At 42.9% G+C, this 27,804-nt stretch overlaps 1 protein-coding gene across 1 annotated transcript; it reads right to left on the bottom strand.

The window, feature by feature from the left end:
- Window positions 1-27,801, bottom strand: LOC119974007 (interleukin-17 receptor B). Its single transcript, XM_038812770.1, has 12 exons — window positions 27,460-27,801; window positions 24,817-24,838; window positions 23,872-24,009; window positions 21,719-21,834; window positions 21,167-21,290; window positions 16,779-16,820; window positions 13,431-13,585; window positions 12,338-12,412; window positions 12,132-12,207; window positions 9,468-9,512; window positions 1,226-1,312; window positions 1-718 (listed from the first exon to the last, which is right to left on the bottom strand). Exons 1-12 carry the CDS (start codon window positions 27,523-27,525, stop codon window positions 12-14), a joined length of 1,653 nt encoding a protein of 550 aa, XP_038668698.1. The 5' UTR covers window positions 27,526-27,801; the 3' UTR covers window positions 1-11.
- Between the last annotated feature and the right edge of the window lie 3 nt (window positions 27,802-27,804).

Raw genomic sequence — 27,804 nt, 5'->3', positions numbered from 1 at the left:
TGCATTTCATATCAATTTATTGAAGATTTTTTTGCATGTCGGGACTCCAACTCTTCCACTGGAATCTCAAGTACACTTGAATCTGGGTGAATGTTTTGCCAGTACTTTAATTCCGAAATTGCGTTTTTCATCTGGTGATTATATTGAATTTTATAATTGCAATATGGGGTCAGATTTGCATATTTTCTGCATGTTTTCTGTGAGGCACCATGTAGATTTTTGTAAAACTTATTGATGTCTTTCCCAAGGCAGTACTTCGCACATGAACTGAAAATACTCGGAATATCTTTGACTGAGCTTATTTCATCAAAGTAGACAATACTATACTTCTGCAGATGTGAACCATTTTGCAAATCACTGCAAAATATATTTAAGGCAGTAGAATACATGTCCTCTGAACTATTCATTTTTTGATCAAAGTTCGTTTTGTGACAAATGGCGTCCCATTTCATTTTGGCACCTTTGGAGCATACAATAATGACCTTATCCACATTCGCCTTCTGGGAGGCAAGCCATTGAGCAGGGCCCATTTCAGCAATTCTTCTCTTTTGCCACATGTCAATGAATACCTGGAATGCCTTGGAACTCTGCAGTAATTCAGCGAAATTCAGGACAACGTTTTGGAAGAGTGTATTATCCATAGAGTAAATGATCAGGACTTTAACTGGTTGCAGTAGCTGTGCATCATTGGTGAATAAGACTCTTCCATTGACTTTGCCTGGGAAAGAAAAGTTCTCCTTTGAAGTTTTATTGGTTTAAGAAAGCACATTCAATTCACAAATAAAGTAGCCTTCCATCAAATCTGGCATCAAAACTATAAATGGACCCGATTGTTTCAGCTAAGGACCAGGGTCCAAGTTTAATAGTTATTGCGTATGGAAAATTTAATTTGATGATAAAAAACTATTATGGGGGGGAGGGGGAGGGATGAAGCGGGGCGAACTAGGTTGTCTACCAAGCATTTTGATTTTATGGCAGAGATCACTAAATAATGCTTTGCTGACACCAGAATTTCTGGATTATGTCAATTATAACCGATTTGAAATAACAATTTCAGGCTGAGAGAAACCAAGCTCTGGCATGTGCACCAAATTACATTTCTGGAGTTTTGCTTTAACTGGACCACCCCTCCCCCACCCCCGGCCCCTCCCCCGCCCCACCCACACACACACACACACACACACAACATTGGGTAGCTTAATTTAAGAGAACCCAAATAACTTACCTTGTTTCCAAATCACAAAGAGCCCAGCTCCCAAAACAAAGAGGATCACACTGAGCACAGTGTAACCAAAGACCATAAACAGGTGTCCTGTACAAAAAGAAAAACATTTTTGTCTAAAGCAAGTGTACATTTTTGCAAACTTTAAATGGTGTCTGCTCTTTCTTGCAAGCTTTCCAACCAAATTTATGTGAAGGGTAAAATGCTACATGTGGAAAGTAGCTGGAGTTTGACAAAACAATCTCTATTTTACTGAAGCTTTATGTAGCTTTGTGCGTCTCTGCTCTTGGCATAGGAACTCAGCGAATGGTTGTATTGACCATGGAACCCAGTCGTACCTTGACCGACACTTTATCAAGCCAAACTCCACACAGAATCCTGCCAGATTGCTCCCATTATTCAAGTCAAGAGATGTCTCTATCTAATGACAGCTAGCTGAACTTCTGGAATCAATTGCTATAAATAAAACATTTATCCAGCCACAAGCAGATTCACAGGTGATTCAGCCTCAACTATTTAATCTGATTTTTTTACCTATAGCTAAATATGTTTGTTGCATTCCAGGCAGGCTGCTCAAAATATGTTGGCTGCAAAACTCAGCTCTGCAGCACTTGGATGCAGGTAGAATGTTTCCCCTTGTGGGGAAGAGCGTAACCCAAGGCCACCAATATAAGATAATGACCAGGAAACCCAATAGGGAATTCAGAAGAAACTTACTTATCCAAAGTGTGGTAAGAATATAGAACCTGCTACCATGGGAACTGGTTGGAATGAATAATATAGATACATTTAAGGGTAGCTAAACAAACAATGAGGGAGAGGACAATAAAGAGTTACAATGATAGATTTAGATGGAGGAGAGATGGACGGAGATCCAGTGGAACATAAATGCTGGCCAGGACAAATGAACATGTATCCTATTTAATCTAATGGTTCGGACTTCAGCAGTCAGGTCAGACCACTCGAGGCGAGACGGTGGCGCAGTGTGTTGTTCTTGTGGAGTTTGCACCATTCCCGTCCCCCACACACGGCGCTGAGGACCCGGGTTCGATCCCAGCCAAGGGTCACTGTCTGTGTGGAGTTTGCACACTCTCCCCATGTCTGCATGGGTCTCACTCCCACAACACAAAAGATATGCACAGTAGGTGGATTGACCATGCTATTTGCCCCTTAGTTGGAAACATTTGTTTTAAATTTTAGTCAGACCACTCGCCCCCAGTCTTCACTCCATCCCTTTGGCCCACAAGGTGAGAACGGAAGCAATCGAGAAGAAGAGGACAGGCTGCTCCGAGAGAGAGGAGGAACAGAAGATGGAGTTTTATCCATCCAAGGTCTTCAGGGAGAAATCTAGCAAACCCCCGCCTCCGCGAGGAACAGTGGACGGAACAATACGGAAGCGTTGTGAGTCTCGACCTCCTCTGGAGCCTCGGAGATCCTGCTTACTACTTTTCATGAAGGCCTGCTCCATCATGTGCCAATCAGGCATTTAAAGGGCAGGATTCATGGTCCCAGGGGGCCAGCAATCCTACCCACTGAGAGGCTGACAGCTTTTTTTGTATTCAGCAGTGCCACGAGGGGGTTGGTGGTGATCACCAGCACTACACCCACTCAAGATCTTAGATCGAGGATGGATCCAAGCACGAGTGATGGTAGGAAGGAGTCCCAGGGAGGGGGATGCAGGAGAAGGGGGTGTAGGGGGGTGAACGCTAGGGCAGGCAAGTGACTGTTTGCAAGCATCCCCCTCCCGAATGCAAGGTCCCTCAATCAGGCACTTTGAATGACAGAACCCATGGTTCAAACAAACCAAGTTTAGCTGGTCATGTTCTCCTTATGGTGAGCCCCCTTCCCGCCATGAGGCAACAGGATGAGGCCCTTAAGTAGAGATTAATTAGTAATTGCAATGGAGGCGAAAAGGCAGTGGGGTCCCTATCCACCACCCTACTGCATGATTAAATCACCCGAGCTATCAAGCATACCACAGGAGAGGGCACAAGATTCCGTCCAGTGTGAGTGGCATCTCTGTTTTAAGAAAGAGGTCATTGATATCTGTCACTTCTTCAGCAGACCTGTAGCTTCAGGACGCAGCGAAGACAGCACTTCCAGTGGCTATGAAGGTGACTGTGACCATGAACCTTTCCTGCATTGGATCCTTCAGGCTAGGCCAGCTGACATCTGTAACACCTCCCAGTTTGCTGTCCATGCTGTATTAGAGAGATCAATTATCGCCATGCCACGTGTCTTAAAGAGCCACATATAAACATGGAGATATACCACACTGAATGTGCAGCTGGGAGTGTGGCCATGCTCAGAACATCATGCAGGTGGATGCCTGTTATCCTGGCAGACGTCATGATGCTTTTATTTTGTTTCAGCCCTGCAGTATCACTAGAATGGGTGTCACCATTCATTATGATTTTCTGCATTATGCACAGCATCTCACCAGGAGGGCGCAGACCTCACCTTCCAGCTATATGGCAAGCGGCCGAGGAGGAGAATGACGACAAAGTGAGGAAACAATCAACATATCTCTTTCTCAGGTGGGCCATTCATGATCAGATCATCGTACTGCCGTAACAGTGAGCACACCCCAAATTACCCATGTCACAACAGTTCCTCACTTCTCTCTGTTGCTGACCATCACAGTGTCCTTTTGGCCGCAATACCGAAATGAAAGTCACCGCAAAACAAACACTCCAAACCAACTTTATCAAGCAAATTATCCAATAATGTGTACTACAGTAAACCAATCACTCTTATGCATTCCCCGTCTTCCAAGTACCTGTCTCTGTCCTGCTGATCTCATGCATCACTACCCCAGTAGGTGAAGCAGAATTGGCAGAAGCTGCTGACTTTCAGTGGGTGAGTTGTGCACAGCTTTGCAGAACAGCGCAGGGTCTGGAACCCCCAGCTCCAGGCAGCCTTGACATGGGCAGCGGCAGTCTGTCAGCTGGCAGATGGGCAACAGCAAGAACACTGGCAAAATGGCAGTGGTGAGAGGATGAATGCATTTGTCCTGAGAGTAGTCAGCAGGTTTGTGCTCTGTGGAGCCACTGGCAAACGCAGGGCAGCACCTCAGTAATCCTAGTAATATGACAGAGGCTGTGAGAGCCTGCAAGCCCTTTGAACAATGACAACAACAGCCTGAACTTGCTTGGCATCAGCCCAAGCTTTTACTGCAATACTCAGATGTTGGGAGGTTTCTTCTTGAGCTGCAATAAAAGCTGAGACATTGTCCATCTGAGCCTACGTCATGTTCAGTTCTCACCACTTCCCCGCTGGAAAAGATTACCAGTCTCCTCCATGTTCATTGACAGTGACAGCAGGGTTCCTAATGGGCCTGCTAATGCACCAGACAGCTACTGCTAACTATACTTCAACCACTAGGGTAACACTGCATGGGAGCCTTGGGACAGGCAAAGGCACATGGATGACAGGCAGTTTGGGACTGTACATGGATGATTTAGCTGACCGTTGGACAAAGTACCCATCAGCCTTTTTCAGTAAGGTACCTCATCAAAGTGCTCATTTGAGTTCTCTGTAGCAGAACTCGTGTACTACTCACCCTCCAAGGAGCTGGCACCAGCACAGCCCTTTTTCATGCCATTCCAGCAGGCCTCTTGTGCCTCTTTTGCCTGGTGACTCGGTGCACAGATCCCATCTCTGAGCTATCCTCTAAAGTACAAGCAGCCAGTGGCTGAGCTTGTGGTTATGAGTATGGGATAGAGTGGGCCGATAGGTTGCTCATTCAGAGGGTGGTGCAGTCTCGATAGGCCTCATGGCCTCCTTGCGCATTGAGGGATTCTCTGGATGGAGTCAGTGTTTCATCACCAGTGTCTTCTCCCTCATGCCATTCACACTCCTGCACCACAGCCTGGTCAGCTGGTAGTTCTTGGGTATCTGAAAGGAGGAATGGCCAAGGCCCCGTTGAGGGGAGGGGTGGAATACAAAGGTCCTCCATCTGCAGTTTGTATATCAGAAGAGTTATGGCTGAGGTAAAAGTAGGATGAGGAAAAAGGATTAGGTAGGAATATATCATAATTTTCAATCCTTTCAGCCCCACTACTGACCACAACCTCAGTATTGCCACACCAGTGATGGCCAACATCCATCTCCTTCATGAACGAGAGGACATACATCCATGCCTGACACCATCAGTTAGGTGCTGTTGCCTTCAGTCATAATAGAAATTTATAATATAGAAGGCCAATCAGCCCATAGTGTCTGTTCTGTCAGAGAACGATGTCCAGCCCACTCCTGCTTTTCAGCTAATCGGTGTTGAAGGTCACAACATTTCAAGCGAATGTACAAGTATTTTTTAAATGTGCTGAAGGTTGCCTCAACCACCTTTTCAGGCAGGGAGTTCCAGACCCCCACCACTCTCTGCATAAAATACATTTCTCCTTAACTCCCCTTTAATCACTCTACCAATTACATTAAATATATGCCCCTGATTGGCCTTTGATCTCAAGGAAATAGATCCTTCCTAACCTCTATTTACGCTCCCCATAATTTTATACACCTCAATGAAATGTCCTTTCAGTCTTCTCTGTGCCAAAAAAAATAACCTCAGTCTATCCAATCTTTACTTAAAATTAAGATTCTCTTGACGTCCTCATAAGTCTCCTCAGCACTCTCCCTCGTGTTCTCATTGTTTAGCGAATAGAATTGTACACAGCATTCCAGCTGTGGCCTAAAGGTCGTGTTGCATAGCTCAAATATTATCTCCCTGCTCTCGTAATTTATGCCTCAGCTAATAAAGCAAAGTATCCCAAATGCCTTCTTAATAAAGTTACGCAATCTGTCCTGCAAGAGAAAGAGATATGTGTTGGTGAGTGTGGTGTAAGGTGCTTGGTGATATGGTTGTTATAGTTCAATAACTGACTGTGTGTAAGATGTGAGATGCGAGTGTGAGGCTTGTGGCTGTATTTTACGTGTGCGAGTGAAATAAGGCTATAAATGTGCGGTACAGGTTGTGATTGATGGAGATTGTTAATAGGCCAGAGGTGGAGATGTGGGACGGAATTCTCCTCAAGGCCCGACGCCATTGTGAAACCTGGAGAGGTTCACGATGGTGTCGGAAGCCTCTCCCGGCCCCCTATTCTCCCCTACCCGGGGGGATAGGCGGGCCGTACCGGGAAACTTGGCGGCCGGGCCTTGTCCCTGGCTTCAAGGTCCGGCGCCCCAAGAATGACGCCGCGGCGGCGCCTAATGATGCCAGCCGCGCATGCGCGGATTGGACAGCTCAAACCCACGCATGCGCGGTTGCCGTCTTCCCCTCAGCGGCCCCGCAAGACGTGGCGGCTTGATCTTGTGGGGCGGCAGAGGGGAAAGAGTGCGTCCCCTTGAGATGCCGGCCCGACGATCGGTGGGCACCAATCACGGGCCAGTCCCCTCCCGAGCACGGTCGCGGTGCTCGATCCCCGATCCGCCCCCCCCTAGGCCCCACACTTACCTGGCGCGCCATGTTCACGATGGCAGCGACCAGGTGTGGTTGCCGCCATCGTGAACAGGTCGGGAACGGCTGGCCGCTCAGCCCATCCGGGTCGGAGCGGCATGTCGGAAAACCGGACACGCCATTTTGGGGGGGGTGGGAGAATAGCGGGAGGTGCGGAAGCAGACCTCCCGCTATTCTCCTACCCATCGTGGTTGGGGAGAATCGCGGCCGTGGTGCATTGAGTAGTGTGTAAGGTTAGTGGGACATAGTGCTGGGCGGGATTCTCCGCCGGCGTGATTCTCCGTTTTGTCGGCAGCCCGGGGGTTTCCCGATGGCATGGGACTGCCCCACAATGGGTAACCCATTGCCCGGCCGGCGTAACAGAGTATCCCGCCGGCGGGTCATGGCAGAAATGTGGCGCGGTGGAGCGGAAAATCCAGCCCAGGATATTTTAAAGATGCACTAATTAGCCTTAATCACTCAAATAAGGTAATTGAATTTCTTGGGACACTGCGACCAGGTCCTCAAGAGCGACGCTGCTCCCATTGCCTTCTTAGCGTTCATCTCTAAGGCCTGCTAGTCTCTCCTGCTGTAGCTCCTCCACAAAGGCCTCGAGTGCTCTGTCAATGAACATTGTGTCGATCCTTTGTCTTTTCTGGATCTATTTTTTGCAATGAATTCAAGCATCTGTTCAATCCAAAATGCAGCTCTCCTTTTAGTAGATGCAGGCTTGCTTCTCAGGGCTAGTCAGAACTTGTGCTAATCTTTCAAGGCTTTGCACCCTTTATCAGGCACATAACCACTCATCAACGCACTTGACAGCCCGATACCAGGATTCTGACGGAATCCGGCAAGTTCATCCCCGTGTAGAAATTAGCATGGGGGAGGAGGGAGACTCGCATCCTGGGTCCCTCTCCCAGTGGCTTCAGAAACCAGTAGCAATTCTCCCAGGTCGGAGAATCCAGGCCATGTTGCCAGTCCTCGGCTAAACTCTGTCAAGAATTTGTCTTTTGCCCGACAGCTGCAAAGAAAGTGTTTGAACTTCAAATGAAAAGACATCTTCACGACCCAAATAGGCTCCAGGTCATCTCTTACTATACCCTATGCCTCAGCGTTAAAATTGCAAATACCACACAGCTGTGAAATACTGAGAACTTGCTGATAAGAGCTTTCAGAATTACAGGTCGTGTGTTGGAGATTTTCAGATAGGGTCTGATGGTTTATACCAGAATAAGGTAATCAAACATTGAGAAAAATACGATAATACAACAAGATGCAGTAGATAAAGTGATGAGATATTTGACCTACTTAAACAATTGTGAGGTTTCAACATTATTTTCCAATTTTTAGCTATATCTCTTCATAGGTGATATTGTATTTATGTTACTGGAGTGTCCAGTTTGCCATGAGCCCAAGAAGCAATATTAACCAAAGAGAATGGCTAACACTTTGGTGTGATGCACAGTTGTGTTGCGTCCTGTCCCCCAATTAGCCACATGCTGGAGCCACCAGCATGCTGGAACCTTACCCTAACTAAAATCACCAGAGCAAAAGCATTAAGTAGTTTGGCGAGTAAATGTGTTAAAAGTGTCATCTTTGCTTTGCGAATTTAGGCCATGCGTCTCTCTCCCCCCCCCCCCCCCCCCCCCCCCCCCCCCCCTCATCTTCTTACATATCAATGATCCTAATCCTAACCACATTTGCAGAGTTCCAGTAAGGTCAGTTGGTGGGATTTCATATGGTAATGGTTGTGTTTTCTCACTTCCTAATCAAAAGCATGGAGGCAACGGAGCCATGAAATTTGGCTGCCATCAGCTAACATGGCACAACGCTTTCACCGTACTCAGGCAACCAACGTATTGTCATTCTCTTTGTGACTGATTACATCGGGAGATGCATTCCGCGCTGGTGCATCAGAGGAGCAGGATTCGCGGATTTTCGTGATCATGATTTGATTTATGGTTAATAATGATTCTTGAACTCGTGGTAAACTGGACACTTCAGTAGCACGAAGATAATATCATCTATGGAATTTCAGATCTGTCATAAACTGGTAATTTCCACAGAGCTGCTTCTGCTAAGAGGCTAAAAGTACTCGCAAAGTAACAGCAACAAAGAAGGAGCAATTCTGAGGAAATTCTCAGCCAGGACATCACCACATTCTGCCCCATATCTGTATTTGCTAGTTTCCGAATAGAAAAGTACAGCATATGATTTTCCTCATCATTTCCACATCAATCACTTTCGGGTGATCACCATTTGTCTCATTCTTAAACTTTGGTAACTTGAGACCACAAAATAGAGAGTCAAATACATGTTTAAAAGAAGGAACCTCTTTATATAAATACATAATGAAGTTTATCAATAACAGTAACACAGCAGAACAGTAGTAACAGTAATAACTGAAAACAGGAGCAGTGGTAAAACAGGTTTTGTTTACAGGTCACCCTCTGGCATACTGAAAAAGCCAGCACAAAGTCTGTGCAAGCTCAGAACCCTCAACAGACACCAGTGAAATAATTACATAGGAGAAAGGTTCATAAATGACACTCTGGAGGGCAGCACGGTGGGGCAGTGGTTAGCACCACTGCCTCACGGCGCCGAGGTCCCAGGTTCGATCCCGGCTCTGGGTCACTGTCCGTGTGGAGTTTGTACATTCTTCCCGTGTCTGCGTGGGTTTTGCCCCCACAACCAAAAGATGTGCAGGGTAGATAGACTGGCCATGCCAAATTGCCCCTTAATTGGAAAATAGGAATTGGGCACTCTAAAATTTAAAAAATAAATAAATAAATGGCACTCTGTAACACTTACCATTGCTGAATTCCCCTGAAATCAATTTCTTCCCACCGACAGTGTCTGGTTTATTGTAGTATTGAAATAAGATACATCAGTTAGTGTTGAAAGCCATAGTTATATCAATAAATGCATTATTAGTATGTATCATTTGAAAAATGTAATTGAACTTTTCAGTTGAAGATTTTCTAAGTGCAGAATGGACATTGATTCAAAAATTGTCTCAATAGCTGACAATTCCTCAAGGTTCATGCTGCTCAGTCCCTGAACTTCATCTGAACTCAATGGAAGCCCCATCGGCACATGGTATAGGATTTCCAGCGTGCATTTGAAGTTACAGCAACATAGTGGGAGCAACTATAAGGAAATTCCCAGCCAGGGCTCTCTCTTTGGTTCCACATTTGGATAAATAGCTGATGAAAAGAGACGTAAAACCATATAATTCCTACAGAGCAGAAGTAGGCTATTCATCCCATCGAGTCTACACTGGCCCGATGAAAGAGCTCCCTACCTAGGCCCACTCCCTCCGCCCTATCCCCGTAACCTCACCTAACCTGCCCCTCTGTGGACTGTGGGAGGAAAACAGAGCACCAGAGGAAACCCACGCAGACACAGGGAGAGAGTGCAAGTTCCACACTCAGAGACACCCAAGGCAGGAATTGAACCCATACATTTGACGTGCTGTCGAAGCTTTTCATCTTGCGCTGGGCAGGACAGATCCACAAGAATATCAATATTAAAGAGAACAACAATTTATACTGCATAAGAAGAGGGAGCTGGTTGGCAAGTGGACTCTGATTAGTTAACTACCAAGTTTCTGTTCAAATTCCAATCAGGCAGGTCATTCTGAATTGTCACGGCATTGCCATGGGAGAATGACTGCCCCCCAAGCTCTTGTTTAGTTGAAAACTGCGTAATGTGTGGAAATGTTTCTTCTGTCTGCAATAGACAGGGCACCGTGTGTAAAAATCTGTAACTTCTAGCACACATAACTGAGCCACACGGTGAGCCCAATTACTGACATTAAAGTGAACGTCAGTGTTATTATTAGCACAATCAGTGTTGCATAGTAAAGTGTTGTCCAATCACAAAATCACATTTAATGTTGAACGTTATGTTTTGAATTTTGTAAGCACGGGCTGTTTGAGTACAGTCAGTACTTTGCCTGTTGAATACAGCCGAAGGGACATGTTGTTTGATACAATCACCCAGTCATTAGGATGTATAGCCTACGTACTTGGCATCACACCAGCACTGAAATTCATATACCACTTTACTCATTTGTATATTTTTGGCTTGTCAGAAGAATTCTGTTAGTAGAGAATATCACTCCTATTGCTCCTGCATTGTAGCAGCGTGAAATGGGTAGCTTCACCTGTTGCTCAAATTTTTGAGACACCTGTTACAATCCTAGTAGTGGGCGGCACGGTGGCACAATGGTTAGCACTGTTGCTTCACATCTCCAGTGTCCCGGGTTCAATTCCTGCTTGGGTCACTGTCCGTGCGGAGTCTGCACGTTTGCCCTGTGTCTGCGTGGGTTTCCTCCGGGTGCTCCACCCACAAGTCCCAAAAGACGTGCTTGTTAGGTGAATTGGACATTCTGAAATCTCCCTCTTGTGTACCCCAACAGGCGCTGAAGTGTGGTGACGAGGGGTTTTTCACAGTAACTTAATTGCGGTGTTAATGTAAGCCTACTTTTGACAATAATGAAGATTATTATTATTAGTTGTATTATAACAGGACAGGAAAATCCCAAAATGGATTCCTGGCTCAAAAGACCGCAATTTATTTTTACATATAAAAGGTGGAGGTATAGTCACAAGACTACTAATTAGTTTTAACAAGGAAAAAACATTTATTAAACATGCAAAGTGGATTATTATACATGCTCCTTTAATCTCCTCTTTGCTTAACAAATAAACACAGATTAAAACGGACTACAAAGTACATCTTAAATTACAATTAACACAAGTCCCTTTTAAGCATACAGATTGGCTGTGGTCAAATACACACATTCCACTCTGAACCCAAGTTAGTATCTGTGGTTTTCTCCACAGAGTCTCCCCAGATGATTGCCACATGAGTTTCCAAACTGCACTCCTAAAAACACGCTTTAAGATCTTCTCTCATAATAATGTTTTCCCTTAGCGGTTTGGATTCTGAATTCCAGTCCACATTATACAAATTATTGTTTTAAACAAAGCTCCTGTTCGAAAACCGTGGTCACTTGGTCAAATAAAATTTTAAAATCTGAGATTGATGCTTTTAGTTGTTAGATATGCTAATGAAGAGAAATCAAAGATGAGTTGCTAAGAATTGAGGTTCCAATAAACTACATAGAAATAGAAGGGTATGTGCAAAATGGTGTCCTGTTACTATATTTCAGCAAGATAACTACATCGGAATTGCAAACGTGTGCCGAGGACATTGAAATCTGTCCTGCTAGTAGTTGCACCTCTATTAAAAAAATGACAAATAAAATCCATTGTAAAAAGGTGGGTTGATTTATTCAGAATTAACCAAACCCACAAGAAAAATGTGAGCAATACCCAAAATCAGCCTAAGTTCTTTCTGCTGATTTACCAATTATGGCGACAAAATAGGGCGGCAGCTGAATGGATGATAAAACAGGCTGACCTAAAAGTAAACTGTCAATCTAGATTACAGAAAAAAAGACCTTACCAATTCTCTTGGAACAGTTGAGCAGTTTTTCACGTATACGACAGTAATGTGGACATTTTGGGAAATATGGCTGTATCTAAAAATCAACATTTTAATTCAGTTATACATTCAATATAGACTGAGAAAAATAGAAATAATTCTTTATTCTAATTAGAATTCCAAATTATGAGTTCCAAGGAAAACATATGTTAATAAGGATTACTTACTATGACACAAAATCTTTCCGAAAGATCCAGTATTTCGTTCCTCACAAATGTTATGGATATTCTTGACCTGTTTGACTAGATGAAATAAATGAATTTGGTTATTAAACAACATGTTACCATTCACAAATCAATTGTGACATGGTTCTGATATGGTGGTTTAAATGTTTTCTTTCTTGTTAGCCTTTTTTCTGTGTTATTTCAATGCTTGTTTGCAGATCTCCACTAAAGTGCCTGTTGATCTGGCTGCCGAGATGCCTGCCCTTTGTATGATCGCTGCCCTTTGCAGGTATGTACATGGAATGTTTGATAGCTACACCAACAAAACAGCCAATATATTCTTACTCAACCGTCAATGCTAGAACTTTAACCTACTATATCAGCACATATCATCTGCAAGCGGACAGAATGCTTTATATAGTTCGTTAAAAGAAGCAGCCTTGCCCAAATTCCATGGAAAGAAGTGTAATTATGAATCAACAATGTGGGTTGGAAGCTATACAAATCAAATATATGGCCTGTTGCCCAGTTCCAGCGAAGCTCAATACAAACTTGAGGAATAGCATCTAACCTTTTCATTAGGCACTTTACAGCCTTCCAGACACACAGTTCAACAATCTAGTAACCCATTGCCCTCAAGCGAGTGTTAAATGGCAGTAGACAAGGACGTTCAAGATGGTGAGCACAGATTGCTTGCCATCCTTAAAATTCGAATCTCAGTTTCTCTCTCCACAGATGCTGCCAGACCAGCTGAATATTTTCAGCATTTTCTGTTTTTATCTCAGAAAAATCAAGGATGGGTCAAAGATGGGATTCTACAAACAAATAGAGACATTGGGCTGGGTTCTTCGGCATTGCCTGCCACAAGGTTGTCACGGACTGGACGCGGATAACTCAAGGGTCCATTGACCTCAGGCGGGAATTTCCAGTCGCCGGATTGGGGGGTGTGAGGGGGGAGGGGGGAATCCCGCCCATTAGATCATTTTGAAATTGAGGCTTCGCTCAGTTAACAGCACATTAATATCCGAGCCAGAATATTTGAAGTTCAAGCCCTAGTCGAAGGCTGTGCAGTATGGCGAGAGTTTAGTTTACATACCTGAGGAACTGTAGTTGCATTAAGTATTGGTGTCTGAATGAGATCACATAAGACAAGCTGAACATCATAACTTAATGAATTTGCCGTGGTAGTAAAATTGATTACCACGTCATTATTGACCATACACAGAGACATGTTTGGATTCCAATGAATATCTGTAAATGCACAATAACAACTAAATAAATGCAAAGCTAGTTTAATCCATCCGAGTTTCTGTTTAAACATTGGAATGAATACAATTTAAAAATGAAAAAAGCAAAAACTAGTGTGGTGAAATAAATTGATTTGTCTAGTTGACACAATTCACAACTTAGTCCCTCTTGGTGCACAAATATGAGATATATTATATACGAAACAATATTAAAAATGGATCAAATGTGACAATGGCAATAACTTTGATAAAAGCAAAACAATTACAAAATTATGAATATATAATAATTGTTATAATTAAATAGCCTTTAAAAATCTGTGGGAAAACGCTAGAAGTCAGATGATAATCATAGAATCATAGAAATTACAGTGCAGAAGGAAGCCATTCGGCCCATCAAGTCTGCACCGGCCCTTGGAAAGAGCACCATACCCAAGCCCACATCTCCACCCTATCCCCGTAACTCAGTAACCCCACTTAATCTTTTTGGACACTAAGGGCAATTTAGCATGGCTAATCCACCTACCCTGCACATCTTTGGACTGTGGGAGGAAACCGGAGAGCCCAGAGGAAACCCACGCACACACGGGGAAAACGTGCTGACTCCGCGCAGATGGTGAACCACGTCGGGAATCGATCCTGGGACCCTGGAGCTGTGAAGTGACTGTGCTAACCACTGTGCTACTGTGCTGCAATGCATAGCTCCATACTATGCATTGCATCCTAAAATAAGATATTTTAGGATGCAATGCATCGCATGGAGCTACCTATATCTAAAAACCATTTTTTCACACATTTTGTCTATCACCTCCAGACTTGGATTCAAAATGATCATTAAGTGTCATTAACCAGGGTTAAAGTTTAAGGCCATGAGCAGAGTTGGCAGATTGGAATTCCTTGCCATTGGCCAACATGCTGGTTCCTCAGCTCCATTTGGATCCTCGGCTCCTTTCCTGCAAGTGGGATGTGGGTGTGCAGCAGGCTACCCACCCACAGCAGCAGATAGCCAATTCAACTTGTTAAAGCGTTTTAAAGTCTATTATCAAAGGCTGCCTGGAGTTTTCCAGTTGGCCTGAATGGTGTAGCGGCCTGGAGGAAGCTGTAGGCTGCCATGTGGTGGGGTTCCACCAGAACAACAGATTCCATCACTATCTCCACGAGGTTCATATAAGGCCTGTAATTCCCTGAAAATATACAGCCATATAGTCATAATCTTGTGCCCTCCCCATTGGGAGTTTGGTCGTGGCATGAGGTATTTACTCAGGCAGATGGATCCCGGCACTTTCCTGTCTCCACTCTAATTAAGTCCAGGGTGAGGGGGGAGTCCCATGGATGGCAGGGTTGGTGCAGTCACAATGCAAACTAGGCAGTCACCTTTCGTGGCTAAATGTTGGTGGGGTGCAAAATATGAATGAACTGTTCATGAAACTACATAACTAAACAAACAGGCTTCAGTGAAAATGAAAGGTCTTGATGACTGATATGTATCTACATATTCCGACATACATATAGATATCCATTTATTTACATTGCGTTGCAGTCTTTCCCAAAATGTCATTTCCACTCCTCAATTTAAAAAAAAACAAAATTGTGCATCTTCTAATGTGACTACACAGGGAACATGATATCAAACACAGTTCTTGATCGAAATACCCTGCATCGGGATTAGGAAGTGGGAGGCCACTAAGAACCACCCCCTGCACTTTCTGCTCATCCAATTCAGGCCCTGCCCAATGACCCCTTTTCCACAATGCCCTTCCCATCATCACAGACCCAGGCCTAGATCCACCCTCGATCTTAGAGCTGGGGTGGGTGTCATACCAGCAATAGTCACTGCCTCTCCATTGGAATTGCCGAGTGCAGAAGAGCTGCTGACCTTGCAATGGCTGGCAGCTCTCGACGGTTAGGACGCCTGCCCCCAGGTTCCTTGACCCCAGGGGAGGGCTCGCCGCTGGCCAGCCAAATAATTAAGTGGTGGTGGGCCATCCTGAAAAGAGACTGTTGTGTATTCATGTTTGTCCCAAGCTGGAACAAGGTTACTTGATCAGTCTGATCATGTGACATACTCTTGATATCATCATCAGCAGTATGGGCAGGCTAACAGTCAGTCTACTCTAGCAGCTTGTGAGAAAAACCCTTTCCAATAAAACTCTTGTTTGTTTGTACCTTTGTGGTCTGCAAGTCTATCCTTTAAAAATACCACAAAGAATATAGGTGACGATGGAGTAAAAGCCACGCTGGAAGACTCTTGGGAGGAGTAAGAAAAAATAGAAAAATTGTTGACTGTGTGTAGACATCCGAAAAGGATTAAGGAGGTAAACCAAGCTGACAACGGAGAGGTGCCGAATAATAGCAACAACAATTTTAAACAACGATATTGGTGAAACAGCATCAAAAGAATCAAGTCATGTGCTCTGCCCAGAAGGTTCTGGAACGGTACTCCCGCTACTGTGAGTAGCAAGTCAAATACCCTGTAATTTATTTGAAAACTTGGGGAGTTTTGCAACACCCCTTGCAAAACTGGGAAGTGAACAGGCTGTGCTCAGGGTTACCTTGTTTGCAATGGGTGAGGTAGTGCTACAACGTTGTGGCACATTTTGCTTACCTAAGCCTTCCCACAGTAAAATGGGAGGTTTTGGCACCATGGGACCATACAATGAAAGCTCTGAGCATTGGAGTTCATACACTAAACACTGAAAGATTCAAATACTTTGTCCAAGCATAGAAAATTGAGACAGGACTTGTAGCCCCAACTTTCCGGAGTACAATGGCATCTGGTGTGGGGGGTACAGAGAAACCTTCAACCTCCTGTGAAGTCCGGTTTTTGAGCCTTGTTTTATGTTTCATGTTTTAAAAGAATCCAGACTGCGTGCACCTCCATACCTTTTCTCTTTGTGGCAAACAAAAAAATATAACGGAGGAGAAAACTGGCGACAAGGATTGAGGCAGGAAAATCGCCGAAGAAATTAGTTGACTAAATTGTGGAGATGGCACATTGAGCAAAAGAAGATTCTCAGGACGGGACTCACACACACACATACACACGTTGGCCGAAGCACTGATGCCGATGATGAAGTTTTAAAATTTTTTTTACTACAACCATGAATAAAGAAGACCGACAGTTCGAGGGAAATTTGCTTGCTGTTGAAGTGAGTGGGATCTGGGATGCATGTGTATGTGGTGAAGCTAAACAGGCTTACCTTCACAATTTTCATGATTTTTCATTACCACATTACGACATGCTACGTAATTAAAAAAAATATTGTCAGGTTCAAAAATGTTATATCTAACATGAACATAGTCTAAGATGCATTGAACTAGCTGCAGAAAACCACAATGTTAGCCTAGATTTTTCATCTGGGCAGTGGGTGCTGTCTGTTACATCACACAAATATCATTATTGACAGATGTAACTTGGCAATTAATTTCATCAGACTATTTGACCAGAGGAGAGACCTGGGGGCGATTCTCCGATATGGCGGCCAAGTGTTCGCACCGTCGTGAATGGTGTTGCGTTTCACGACGGCGCGAACAGGGCCCGGGCACGACCTAGAAGGGGCCAGCACGGCGCTGGAGCGGTGCACGGTGCTGGAGCGGTTCACGCCACTCCAGCCTCCGCGTGGCGCCAACCCGCGCATGCACAGTTGGGGCAGCTCAATCATGCGCATGCGCAGTTGGGCCGCGCCATCCTGCACATGCGTGGGGAACTTCTTACATGTGCCGGCCCCGACCCAACATGGGGTCAGTGTTCAGGGACCGGCCGTGGCGGAATGTAGGCCCCTATATTCTGCTCCCTCACACACACACATATATGCAGCAGTGAAACACAAGCAGATTTCCCTCTTCTCTAATCCTGATGAGCTGAAACGAATTGTACCACCATTTCTGTCAGCTAACATGGCTCAACCTAGAGAGCTTCTGTATGGGTTACTTGCTCTCTGCATAAACTCACTGAGTCATCATTAAGTTAATTATCACATTAGTATTCAGAAGACAGGGCTGCATCAGAATTTATTTATAAAGGTGGATGAGAACATAAGAAGCAGGACCTAGAGTAGGCCATATGGCCCTTGAAACTGAACTTTCAATAAAATCATGGCTACATTGATTTTAATTCCAATCACTGCCTAACCCCCCCCCCCCCCCCCCCCCCCCCCCATTAAATCCATTGGTGCCCAAACATCTGTTCATCTTATACTTGCTAGGAAAACAAAGGTAGTTTAAAGGGATGTATATTTATATTGGGAAACATTGGAAATAAAGAATAGTTTTAAGTAGGTTTAATTTAATGTTTCTCTACCTGAAAAGGGATAAACCTAGAATTCGATTCAAGCCGGACAAGGGTGTTTGTATTGTGTGGGGGTTGGTTTTATTCAAACCTGGGCTTCTAATGTACTTAATAAAAGGCATAATAAGCATGTGAGTGTTGCTTCGCAACTGAAGCCTTGTAAGGTAGAGAAGCTTTTAACTTTTAGCTAAATTTCTGGAAAGTTGGAGACAGGACTATGGGGAGTGAACATCTCTCAACTCTACCAGAAGAAAAACTGGACAAGATGGGAGCTGCAAAGAGGCAGGCTTCTTAAAGTACAAGTTGCAGTCCAAATAACCAGTGAACTGGGACAGAAAGAACATTTAAGACATCTGAAGTTAAAAACAGTGACCAAGGTATTGTTCAGAACAATTCAAGGAAGAGTAAACAAAGTGTTCTGAGTTAAAGAGTCAATTCCCGTACCCACAACCGCCACGACAGACACTACTGGAAGACCTACTGGACGCAAGTATCCTAGAGAAAGGGAACTGTAGCGACATGTATGACCGACTGGTAGAAAGGGACGACACCGTACTGGACGCAACAAGAATGAAATGGGAGGACGACCTGGGGATTGAGATAGGGTGGGGACTCTGGAGCGAAGCACTGCATAGGGTCAACTCCACCTCCACGTGCGCAAGGCTCAGCCTGACGCAACTAAAAGTGGTACATAGAGCCCACTTAACAAGAAACCGTATGAGTAGGTTCTTCCCGGAGGTGGAGGACATGTGAACGGTGCCAAAGAGGCCCGGCCAACCACGCCCACATGTTCTGGTCTTGCCCCAGACTTATGGAGTACTGGACAGCCTTCTTCGAGGCTATGTCCAAAGTGGTGTGGGTGAGGGTGGAGCCATGCCCGATAGTGGCGGTCTTCGGGGTTTCGGACCAGCCAGATCTATTCCTGGGGAGGAGGGCGGACGCCCTTGCCTTTGCCTCCCTGATCGCCCGCCGTAGAATCCTGTTTGGCTGGCGGTCAGCAGCACCGCCCAGAGCTGCAGACTGGCTGTCCGACCTCTCGGAATCTCTCCAAATGGAGAAAATCAAATTCGCCATCCGAGGGTCAGACGATGGCTTCCACAGAACGTGGGAGCCATTCATGCAATCGTTCCGGGACCTGTTTGTGGCCAACGAACAAGAGGAAGAATAGTCGGGTGGCCAAGAATCAGGGGAAAATGGATGGGAATTGGGGGAAGGTAGCCGGGGGGGGGGGGGGGGGGGGGGGGGGTACGGGTTCGTTATGGGGGTTTGATGGCTAGCAAAGGCCCAAAACCAAACTGTAAATAATTGCCTATAAACATGTGCCTCGGCCATATTGGGGAATGTAAAATATGTATGCCGGCTAAAGGGGGCGGCCACAGTTGTTATTATGAGGATGCTTACCTGTAAATCTACATGTTAATTTTTGCGTGTTTTTTTTCTCTAATGATTTGTAATTTGTTGGATATAAAATATGAAAACTCAATTAAAAATATTTTTTTAAAAAAAGAGTCAATTCCAGTACCGAGATTTAAAGTGGGACGTTAGACTTCAAAGTTGGAAGAAAGGTTTGATATAATTTTAATACAGTCTGAGAATTGAGAGTTAAAGTAATTGTGAATAGTAATTGTGGTATAAAATCCTGGACTGGATTTACTGTTATAAGTGGAGAGGAAGCTTTGTTTTAAAGTGTCATGTGGAAAACCTGGTCTGGATTTCGGGATGGATACTTATGGGAGAAGATTTTAAAATGTATTTTTGGGAGTGGAGTTTGGAAACACTCATGTGACAATCATCTGGGGGATTCTGAGGAGACATCCGCAAACATTCACTTGGGGTTCAGAGTGTAGAGTGTATTTGCACGCAGTCATCTTATATGCTTAAAAGGGACTTTATGTTAATGAGACCATTGTAGAATAATCAGTGTCAGTACTTTTAATCAGTGTTAATCCTATAACCTGTGTGCAATTACGTGGTGGGGAGAGGGTGGTAAATAAAGGTGTATTGTATTATAATCTAATAATTTTTTAACTTATTTTTTTCTTATTGTTAAAACTAATCAGCGGTTCTGTGACTCTGTTCCTCCACGTTATATATTTTTTTAAATTACGGTCTTTTGAGCCAGGGTTCCATTCTGGAATCTTCCTGTCCCATTAACATCAACTGGAATCGTAACATCTTGAATATATTCAATGAGTGAACATCCATAGCCATCTACAGTAGAGAATTCAAAGATTCACTTAACCACCTTCATTTTGGTTCTAAATAGCTTGACTTCATATTCTGACACTAAAACTCCAAAGTCTGCTCTGGTCAACCAGGGTAAACAATCTCTCAGCATCCAGCCTGTCAAACGCTCTAAGAGGTTTTGTGTTTTGAGGAGGTTGCTCCTCATTCTTCTGAACTCCAGAGAATATAGGTTCATTCTACTTGATCTCTCCTCATAAGGCTTACTGTCATTCCAGGAATAAATCCAATGAACCTTTGTTGTAACCCTTCTAAGACAAGTGTATCATTCCTTAGGTACGGAAACCAAATTGTATGCAGTACATCAGATGTGTTCTCACGGAAGCCACTGTAATGCAGTAAAACTACTTTATTCTTGTAATGCAATCTCCTAGCAATAAAGGGCAACATAAATATTTGCAGTCCTAATTCCTTGCTAGACCTGCCTGTCAACTTTCACTAATTTGTTTACAAGGATATCTAAATCACCTTGAACACCAACATTTCTTAGTCTCTCTCCTTTTTAAAAAATGTTATGTTTTCTACCCTTCTGACCAAAGCATATAATTTCATATTTCCCCCTCCCCCCTTCCCATGATGCACCTTCCACTTCCTTGCCCAATCATTTAATTGGTCTATATTACTTTGCAGCCTCTTTGCAGTCACCCAACAGCTTAGTTTCCTAGTTTCCTTAGCTTTGTAGGTTATGAGATCAATGTAAGGATCAGTAAATGGGGAATGGTTACGAAAAAACCTTGTTGAAGCTTAAGGGATGTTTGGATGCGGTTGAGAATTCCTCAGCAAGTAAGAATTGATTTTGTCACTTACTCAGCGCAAACTGAAAATTGAAAGGTGGCTAATAATATTCCAAATGCTAAGGATGGAGGAATTTCCTAAAATGCAATTAATAATCATGAAGTGAAGGCACAAATTATGAAAAACAGAAAACACAACTTTGTAGGGATGACCCTTTAAAGTATTTTACAAGCGGAGACCCCTAATTGGCGATGATGGTGAAGGTATTTAGAAACAGAATTGACCTTAATGCATTATATGTAGATGGCATGAAATACTTACATGGTGTGGAAAAACTTAATTTGTCAGGTTGGAATTCACCAATATTTGATGTTGGGATGTTGAAAGCTGTCACCGCGTATTTGATTTCGGGATAAACAGGATATTCAGCATAATGAAACTGCCACTTGAAAAAAGAAAAAATATATTTCAGGCAACAAGCTATGACATGTCAGGAAAGTTTACAGTATTTATCAAGTCCTGTACAATCCGATACAATTCTGAAATACAGGGAATGTATTCCCTGGTACTGATTGAAGAAAGTGGAATATGCAGTTTTTAAATAGACAAATATCAGGATCTTTAAGAATACATGTCAGACACCAAGAATCATTTAAATATGATTTTCAGGATTTCCTAAAGTAATTATGTTGTTGAGCTATTATGATTGGTGTCTCACACTTGTATAGTCAATTTCAAAACAATGGAGTTAAGGTAGTAGAAATTTATATTTAATGAGTTCCTTTCTAAGCACAAGTTTACACTTCATTTTATGTATGTTAGCTTATCCTTTGTATAATATGTGTTAAATTCATCAGAATGTCTTATACTCACTGGTTGATCTTGAGGACTTTGTGCCCTTTTGAATGATGCACTGTAATTGCATCGAAAACAGATGCTTTCTCGACCTTCAATGCATATCATAGTAGCTCTAAGTTCTTGAATGCTTCCTGGAAAAATAAATCACTTTTAGAAGATATGAGGAACAGAACAATAATCTGCAGAAATATGGCACCCCTACTGTGGCAAAATACATATGAATTAGGAGTGCAGCAGTGGGTCATTCAGCCCCTAAAATCTGCTCTGCCATTCAATAAGATTATGGCTGATCTGAATGTTCTAAAATGTCCAAGGTATGATTTTAAAAAGCTCATAATCATCCAAATATTACTTCCATCAATTTTCTTCAATTGGATGAATCTTTAAGTTAAGTGAATAGGTTTCAGCCAACATATTGATTGTTTTCTTCTTTTCATCTGTTACTACATCGGTCTATCTCACGTTATTCGGGAAATCCAGAATTTACAGAACTTATAGAATTAACAGAGAAGAAGGAAGCCATTTGGCCCTTCGTCTCTGCACCTGCCCTTACAAAGAACACCCAAATCTACCCTATTCCCGTAACCCAGTAACCCCACTTAACCTTTTTGGACACTAAGGACAATTTATCACAGTCAATCCACCTAACCCGCACATCTTTGGACTGTGGGAGGAAACCGGAGCACCCAGAGGAAACCCACGCAGATAAGGGAAGAATGGGCAGACTCCGCACAGACAGTGACCCAGCCAGGAATCGAACCTGGGACCCCTGAGCTGTGAAGTGACTGTGCTAACCACTATGCTACCGAGTTGCACAGAAGTTTATACACAATGAATAAAAGGTTCCCTGTACTTTATCTGTGGTCCACTTTTTTTTTTGTATTTTGAATCAATTGGTTGCAATCCTGCTTTTTATCATTCAAGCATTTCTGTAGATCACAAAAGGCAATTCTGAAAAATAAATTAATCTTAAAAAATTCATCATACTTTTTTTTTCTGTAAATTTAGACTACCCAATTTTTGTTTTCCAATTAAGGGGCAATTTAGCATGGCCAATCCACCTACCCTGCCCATCTTCGGGATGTGTGGGTGAAACCTATGCAGACACGGGGAGAATGTGAAAACTCCACATGGTCAGTGACCCAGGGTCAGGATTCGAACCCGGGTCTTCAGCGCTGTCAGCAGCAATGCTAACCACTGTGCCGCCAAAAAATTATCATACCTAATTATGTATTCCATTCTGAAGGTTCCAACTGCAACTTTTGTGTATTGGATAAATGTAGGTTAAGGATGGATTTGTTGAGGGCAAATTATGTTTAACTAACTTGATGTTTTAACTTGAGTTTTTTGATGAGGTAACAGAGAGAGTTAATGAGCAAAATATAGTTGATGTGATGTACACCAACTTCCTAAAGAAGGCATAGCAATGCTGGGTTTTATAAGCAAAAGCATAAAAAACAAAAAAGCAAGGAAGTTATTTATGGTGAAACGTGATAAAGCATTGGTTTGGTCTCAACAGGAGTATTGTGTCCAATTCTGGGTATCACACTTTAGGAAAGATGTGAATGCATTAGAGAGGATGTAGAAAAGTTTTACCAAAATGGTTCCAGGAATGAAGAATTAGACAGACACATGGATAGATCGGAGAAACTGTTCATGTTTTCCTTAGAGAGGGGAAAGTTGGATAGTGATAAAGATGTTGAGGGGTCTGGAGAGGGTGGGTAGAGAAGGGTTGAGAACCTGGAGACACTGATTTAAGATGAATGACAAAAGAAGCAACAGTGACGTGACAAAAAACTTATTTTATGTAGCGAGCGAATAGAATCTGGAATGCACTGCCTGAGAGTGTGGTGGAGGCAAATTCAATTGTAGCTTTCAAAAGGGAATTAATTGGATAATTGGCTGTAGTGAAAAGTCTGGCAGGGAAAATGCAGGCGAGTGGGACTAGCCGAGGTGCTCTTGCAGAGAGCTAGGGCTGAATGGCCTCCCTCTATGCCGTAATCATTCTTTGCTTCAATTAAACAGAGGAAGGTTGGAAGGACCAGGTTCTTGTACTTATCATGTAATGCCATGGGAGAATTGTCACTAATCTTGAAAAGCCCAGAAATACACATGTTCAATATATTTTAAATACAATATACATAATTTCTTTTGAAATAAAATCTTACCATCTGGACTGATGACCCAGCTGATATTAAACACTGGAAGCTGACTTTCTTCAGACAGTTGTAGCTGAACATCAAGTTTTAAAATATCCGAAGGAGTTCTCGCATGTGATATTGCCCATCCTGCTGGAGGTTCATTAACTAAATAAAAAATACTCTATTTTAGATTTTCATGTGCAATTATGCACACTATACAGTCACGTTAAAACTAACATAATTCACAAGCATGATATTTGAAAATTATTTCAGTAAGTATCATCTATAATGAAAATTAACCTATTATCTAACAACAGACACCGAAGGATGAGTTTACAATCCATATCTGTCTCTTACACGTGCCTTTAGTCTGCTCGGATGTTAAGATCAATATGAGAGCTTTCCTTTAATTTTGCTCTGCCATCTGGTATCCAGGGCTTGAAAAGTTACAACAGAATTGTCCCAGTTCATATCAACAATAGTTTGTTAGTAAATGGGCTTCAGCTAGCCCACATAGATACGTATGCTGCTCAATTATCTGTGGGGGAGCATTTGGAGTGGAAAGTGTTGAATAAACACACATGGCTCAGTAACCCTACAGAAATTGCATGACGTTTTAAATCGCCTGTTGAAGAAGAGACTATTATCTAAAAAGAACTGTCGGATAAGCATGATTTAGTTTATTCAATAAATTCAATTACACAGATCAGAAAATGTTGAGATTCTATCCTCCTCAAATACCTGTAGCAACTCATTCAAATTTCTGCTACTTCCATCCAATTGCTGGATGAGCCGAACCTGTAGTGCTCTCATGGAGCGAGGGATAACTGGGCCACCAGTGGTACAGTGATTAAAATCAGGGCTGCTTGGGAGGCCAGAATTAGAGGAGTGCAGATATCTCAGAGGGTTGTACATGCACATATGTAATGTGCAAATGTAGAATTTTGATAAATTAGGAAAATACACACTTACATTGCTTTCTTTCACACGTTATCTGTCGGCAGAAAAAAAAAGTGTTTCTTTCAAAAGAGGTGAATGGAAATGGAATACATTGTACAATTAATATTAATATGGTAACTTTTCTACATCCTCTGTAATGCATTCACATCCTTCCTAATATGGTAAGCAGAAATGTAACTGCAGCACAAAGGTTCCAGGTTCCAATTCAAAAGAGATGAAGATTTTGAATTAAGGAATGGGCGTATGTTTAATTTTTCTTGACAGAGGTTAGATATTTAAATGCAAAAGGTTAAATTATAAGATTGGCTGCCACAGTATTTAAATAAGACAATTTGTCACTTCTTATTGAAAAAATAACTTCTCAATTCATATGTTTTCTTCAGTTATGTTCATAAACAATTCCATCAATATTTGTCATCAGTTGCAACCAACATTACCTGTGAAATGTGGGCTAAATCTTCCGTGACCAGGGGCTGGTTTAGCTCACCAGGCTAAACCGCTGGCTTTTAAAGCAGACCAAGCAGGCCAGCAGCACGGTTCGATTCCCGTACCAGCCTCCCCGGACAGGCGCCGGAATGTGGCGACTAGGGGCTTTTCACAGTAACTTCACTGAAGTCTACTCGTGACAATAAGCGATTTTCATTTTTCATTTCAAATGGCAATCGCTGTTGGGTGCTTAGGGGGTGGCATGGAGCAGGGTGGTCAGTCAGGAGGTTTTTGGGGGTGGAGTATGGGGGGGGTGATCAGGGAGGATGGGGGAGTTTGGGTGCTCAGGAGATTAGTCGGGGGTGGTGGGGGAGTAGTTGAGCGGCAGAGGACATGTGATTGGGGCTCAGGTGCATTGGAATGTCCCCCTACCAACTGATGTAATAATAATAATAATAATCACTTATTGTCACAATTGGCTTCAATGAATTTACTGTGAAAAGCCCCTAGTCGCCACATTCCGGCACCTGTTCGGGGAGGCCGGTACGGGAATTGAACTCGCGCTGCTGGCCTTGGTTCTGCATTACAAGCCAGCTGTTTAGCCCACTGTGCAAAACCAACCCCTGTATATTATATTATATTAGTGAGCTTTGACTCCAAACTGATATAAATTGTACATTTGATAATTTTAACACTTTTTTAAACAATGCATGTAATATGATGAGAGATTTTGGTCCTAAAATTATTGAATTCGATCATTTGAGTTATCTTAAATTTTTAGATTGTAACCTGTCTTTCAACAATAAAACGCCTATAGATTGTAGTTCTTAGGTTCCCATTTTTCCATAATATTACCAACCAGCTTATAACAGACAACAAGTTGCAGTTATATAAAACTTGTAATGTAGTAAAACATTCCAAGGTATTTCCTAGGAGATTAATCAAACAGAAAATTGTAATTGAGCCACATGAGGAGATATTGGAAAACATGACAAAAGCTTAGTCAATGAGGTAGGAGTGTTAAAGGAGGAGAGGCAAAGAGGTTTGTGGGGGTGGGGAGTTCCTGAGTTTACTATTTTGACAGCTGAGGACATGCTCAACATTGGCGGAATAATTAAAATTGTGGCTGCTCAAGAGACCTGAAGTAGAGGTGCGTGGATATCTCAGACGGGTGTAAAACTGGAGGAGATTACAGAGATAGGAAGGGGTGAGAATGGGGAGGATTTGAAAACAATGATGAGAATTTTAAAATTGGTGCAAGATTGACAGGCGCTAATATAAATCAGTAAGCACAAGGGTGATGGGTGAACAGAATTTGGTGTGTGCTAGGACACAGGCAACGAGTTGTGGATAACCTAGGTAGGGTAGAGAGTATGAAGCTGGTCAGGAGTCTGCTACAATAGTCAAGTGTGGAGGTAACATAGGCAAGAGTGAGGCCTTCAGCAGCAGAAGAGCTGAGGTAAGGGGCAACAGGCAGTCTTTGTGGTGATGTGGATATTTTGTTGGATACGCTTCTCGGTGCCAAATACGGCATCAAGATTTTGAACAATTTGACCCAACCTAATTGCTATGCAGGGGAAGTGAAAGAGTCACTGGCTGGGGAATGGAGCTTGTGGGTAGGTCAGTCTTCCAAATAATTGGACAACATTCCTGCTCATACAATGTCGGAAGTTGGACAAAAGGTCTGTCAATTTAGGGAGAGTGGAGGGGCGGAGAGGGAAAGCTGGGGTATCAGCAACATCCATGTGGAAACAAAGGTTGTGTTTCCAGATGATGGGGGTAGCACGTAGCTGAGAAACAGGAGGAAGTCAGGGTTAGACCATTGGGAGACACCAGAGGTCATTTCAGAAGGCCGTGTATTTAGTTCTTTCTCGCGTTGCTATGCAAAGTCGTGAAGCAAGTAAATGATTAACACTTTTCTTAAAACAGAAGAGATTTAATATTATTTAAATTCCACAGAGCGAGAAGGTCTTAAAGTTGCCCAACTGTTTTTTTTTTGTTTTTGATTTACCAAACTTATAGAAGGCACCAATAACTTATTTAAACTATTGACAATAAAGGGTGTAGAAATTATTTAAAGTCACAAGAAGTGCAAACTTGGAGATGCCAACACATTCATGATTTGATCATCATTTGATCTCGCCTGTTATTATAACTTTTGGTATAAATCTGCTTTGAAAAATCTGAAGTAAATGTGGATTCATTGACAAACAAATATATTTTTCTTACCGTTATAGAGTCAGTTACCGCGCCGAGAATGGCAAAGTAAAGCAACGATATTGCGCGTGGTGTCATCACTCGGGGTGTGTTTTTGTTCCTGTTGAATCTCTTCCTTCACAATGCTGAAACACCTCTGCCTGGAGCTGCAAGTGGAACCTTTTATAAATCTTTGGTTGGAAATGAAACCAACGTCATCTTTGCTGATGACTTATCAATGAAGCCAGTAAGGGAAGTGGTTTATTTCGAAGTAACAGCGACACATGACTGTTAGTTTGAGCATTTATTGGCTTTGTAACTGTGGGAGAGGAATAACTATTTTTTGAAGTGTCGCTCTCGAGTGGAAGTAACAACGCC

Source organism: Scyliorhinus canicula, chromosome 11 (assembly GCF_902713615.1).
Source record: "Scyliorhinus canicula chromosome 11, sScyCan1.1, whole genome shotgun sequence".
Classification (NCBI taxonomy): Eukaryota; Metazoa; Chordata; class Chondrichthyes; order Carcharhiniformes; family Scyliorhinidae; genus Scyliorhinus; species Scyliorhinus canicula.
The sequence above is the reverse complement of the archived record's forward strand: the minus strand, read 5'-3'. Positions and strand labels throughout refer to the sequence as shown.

What these genes read in the sequence shown, in the direction of transcription:
- LOC119974007 (XM_038812770.1), bottom strand. Translation starts at nt 27,525, where the DNA reads ATGACACCACGCGCAATATCGTTGCTTTACTTTGCCATTCTCGGCGCG. An exon ending in ATTAAGTTTTTCCACACCAT is followed by an intron (nt 16,821 to 21,166) that starts GTAAGTATTTCA and finishes TTAATTACGTAG; the next exon opens with CATGTCGTAATGTGGTAATG. An exon ending in CTTTGTGATTTGGAAACAAG is followed by an intron (nt 719 to 1,225) that starts GTAAGTTATTTG and finishes TTTCTTTCCCAG; the next exon opens with GCAAAGTCAATGGAAGAGTC.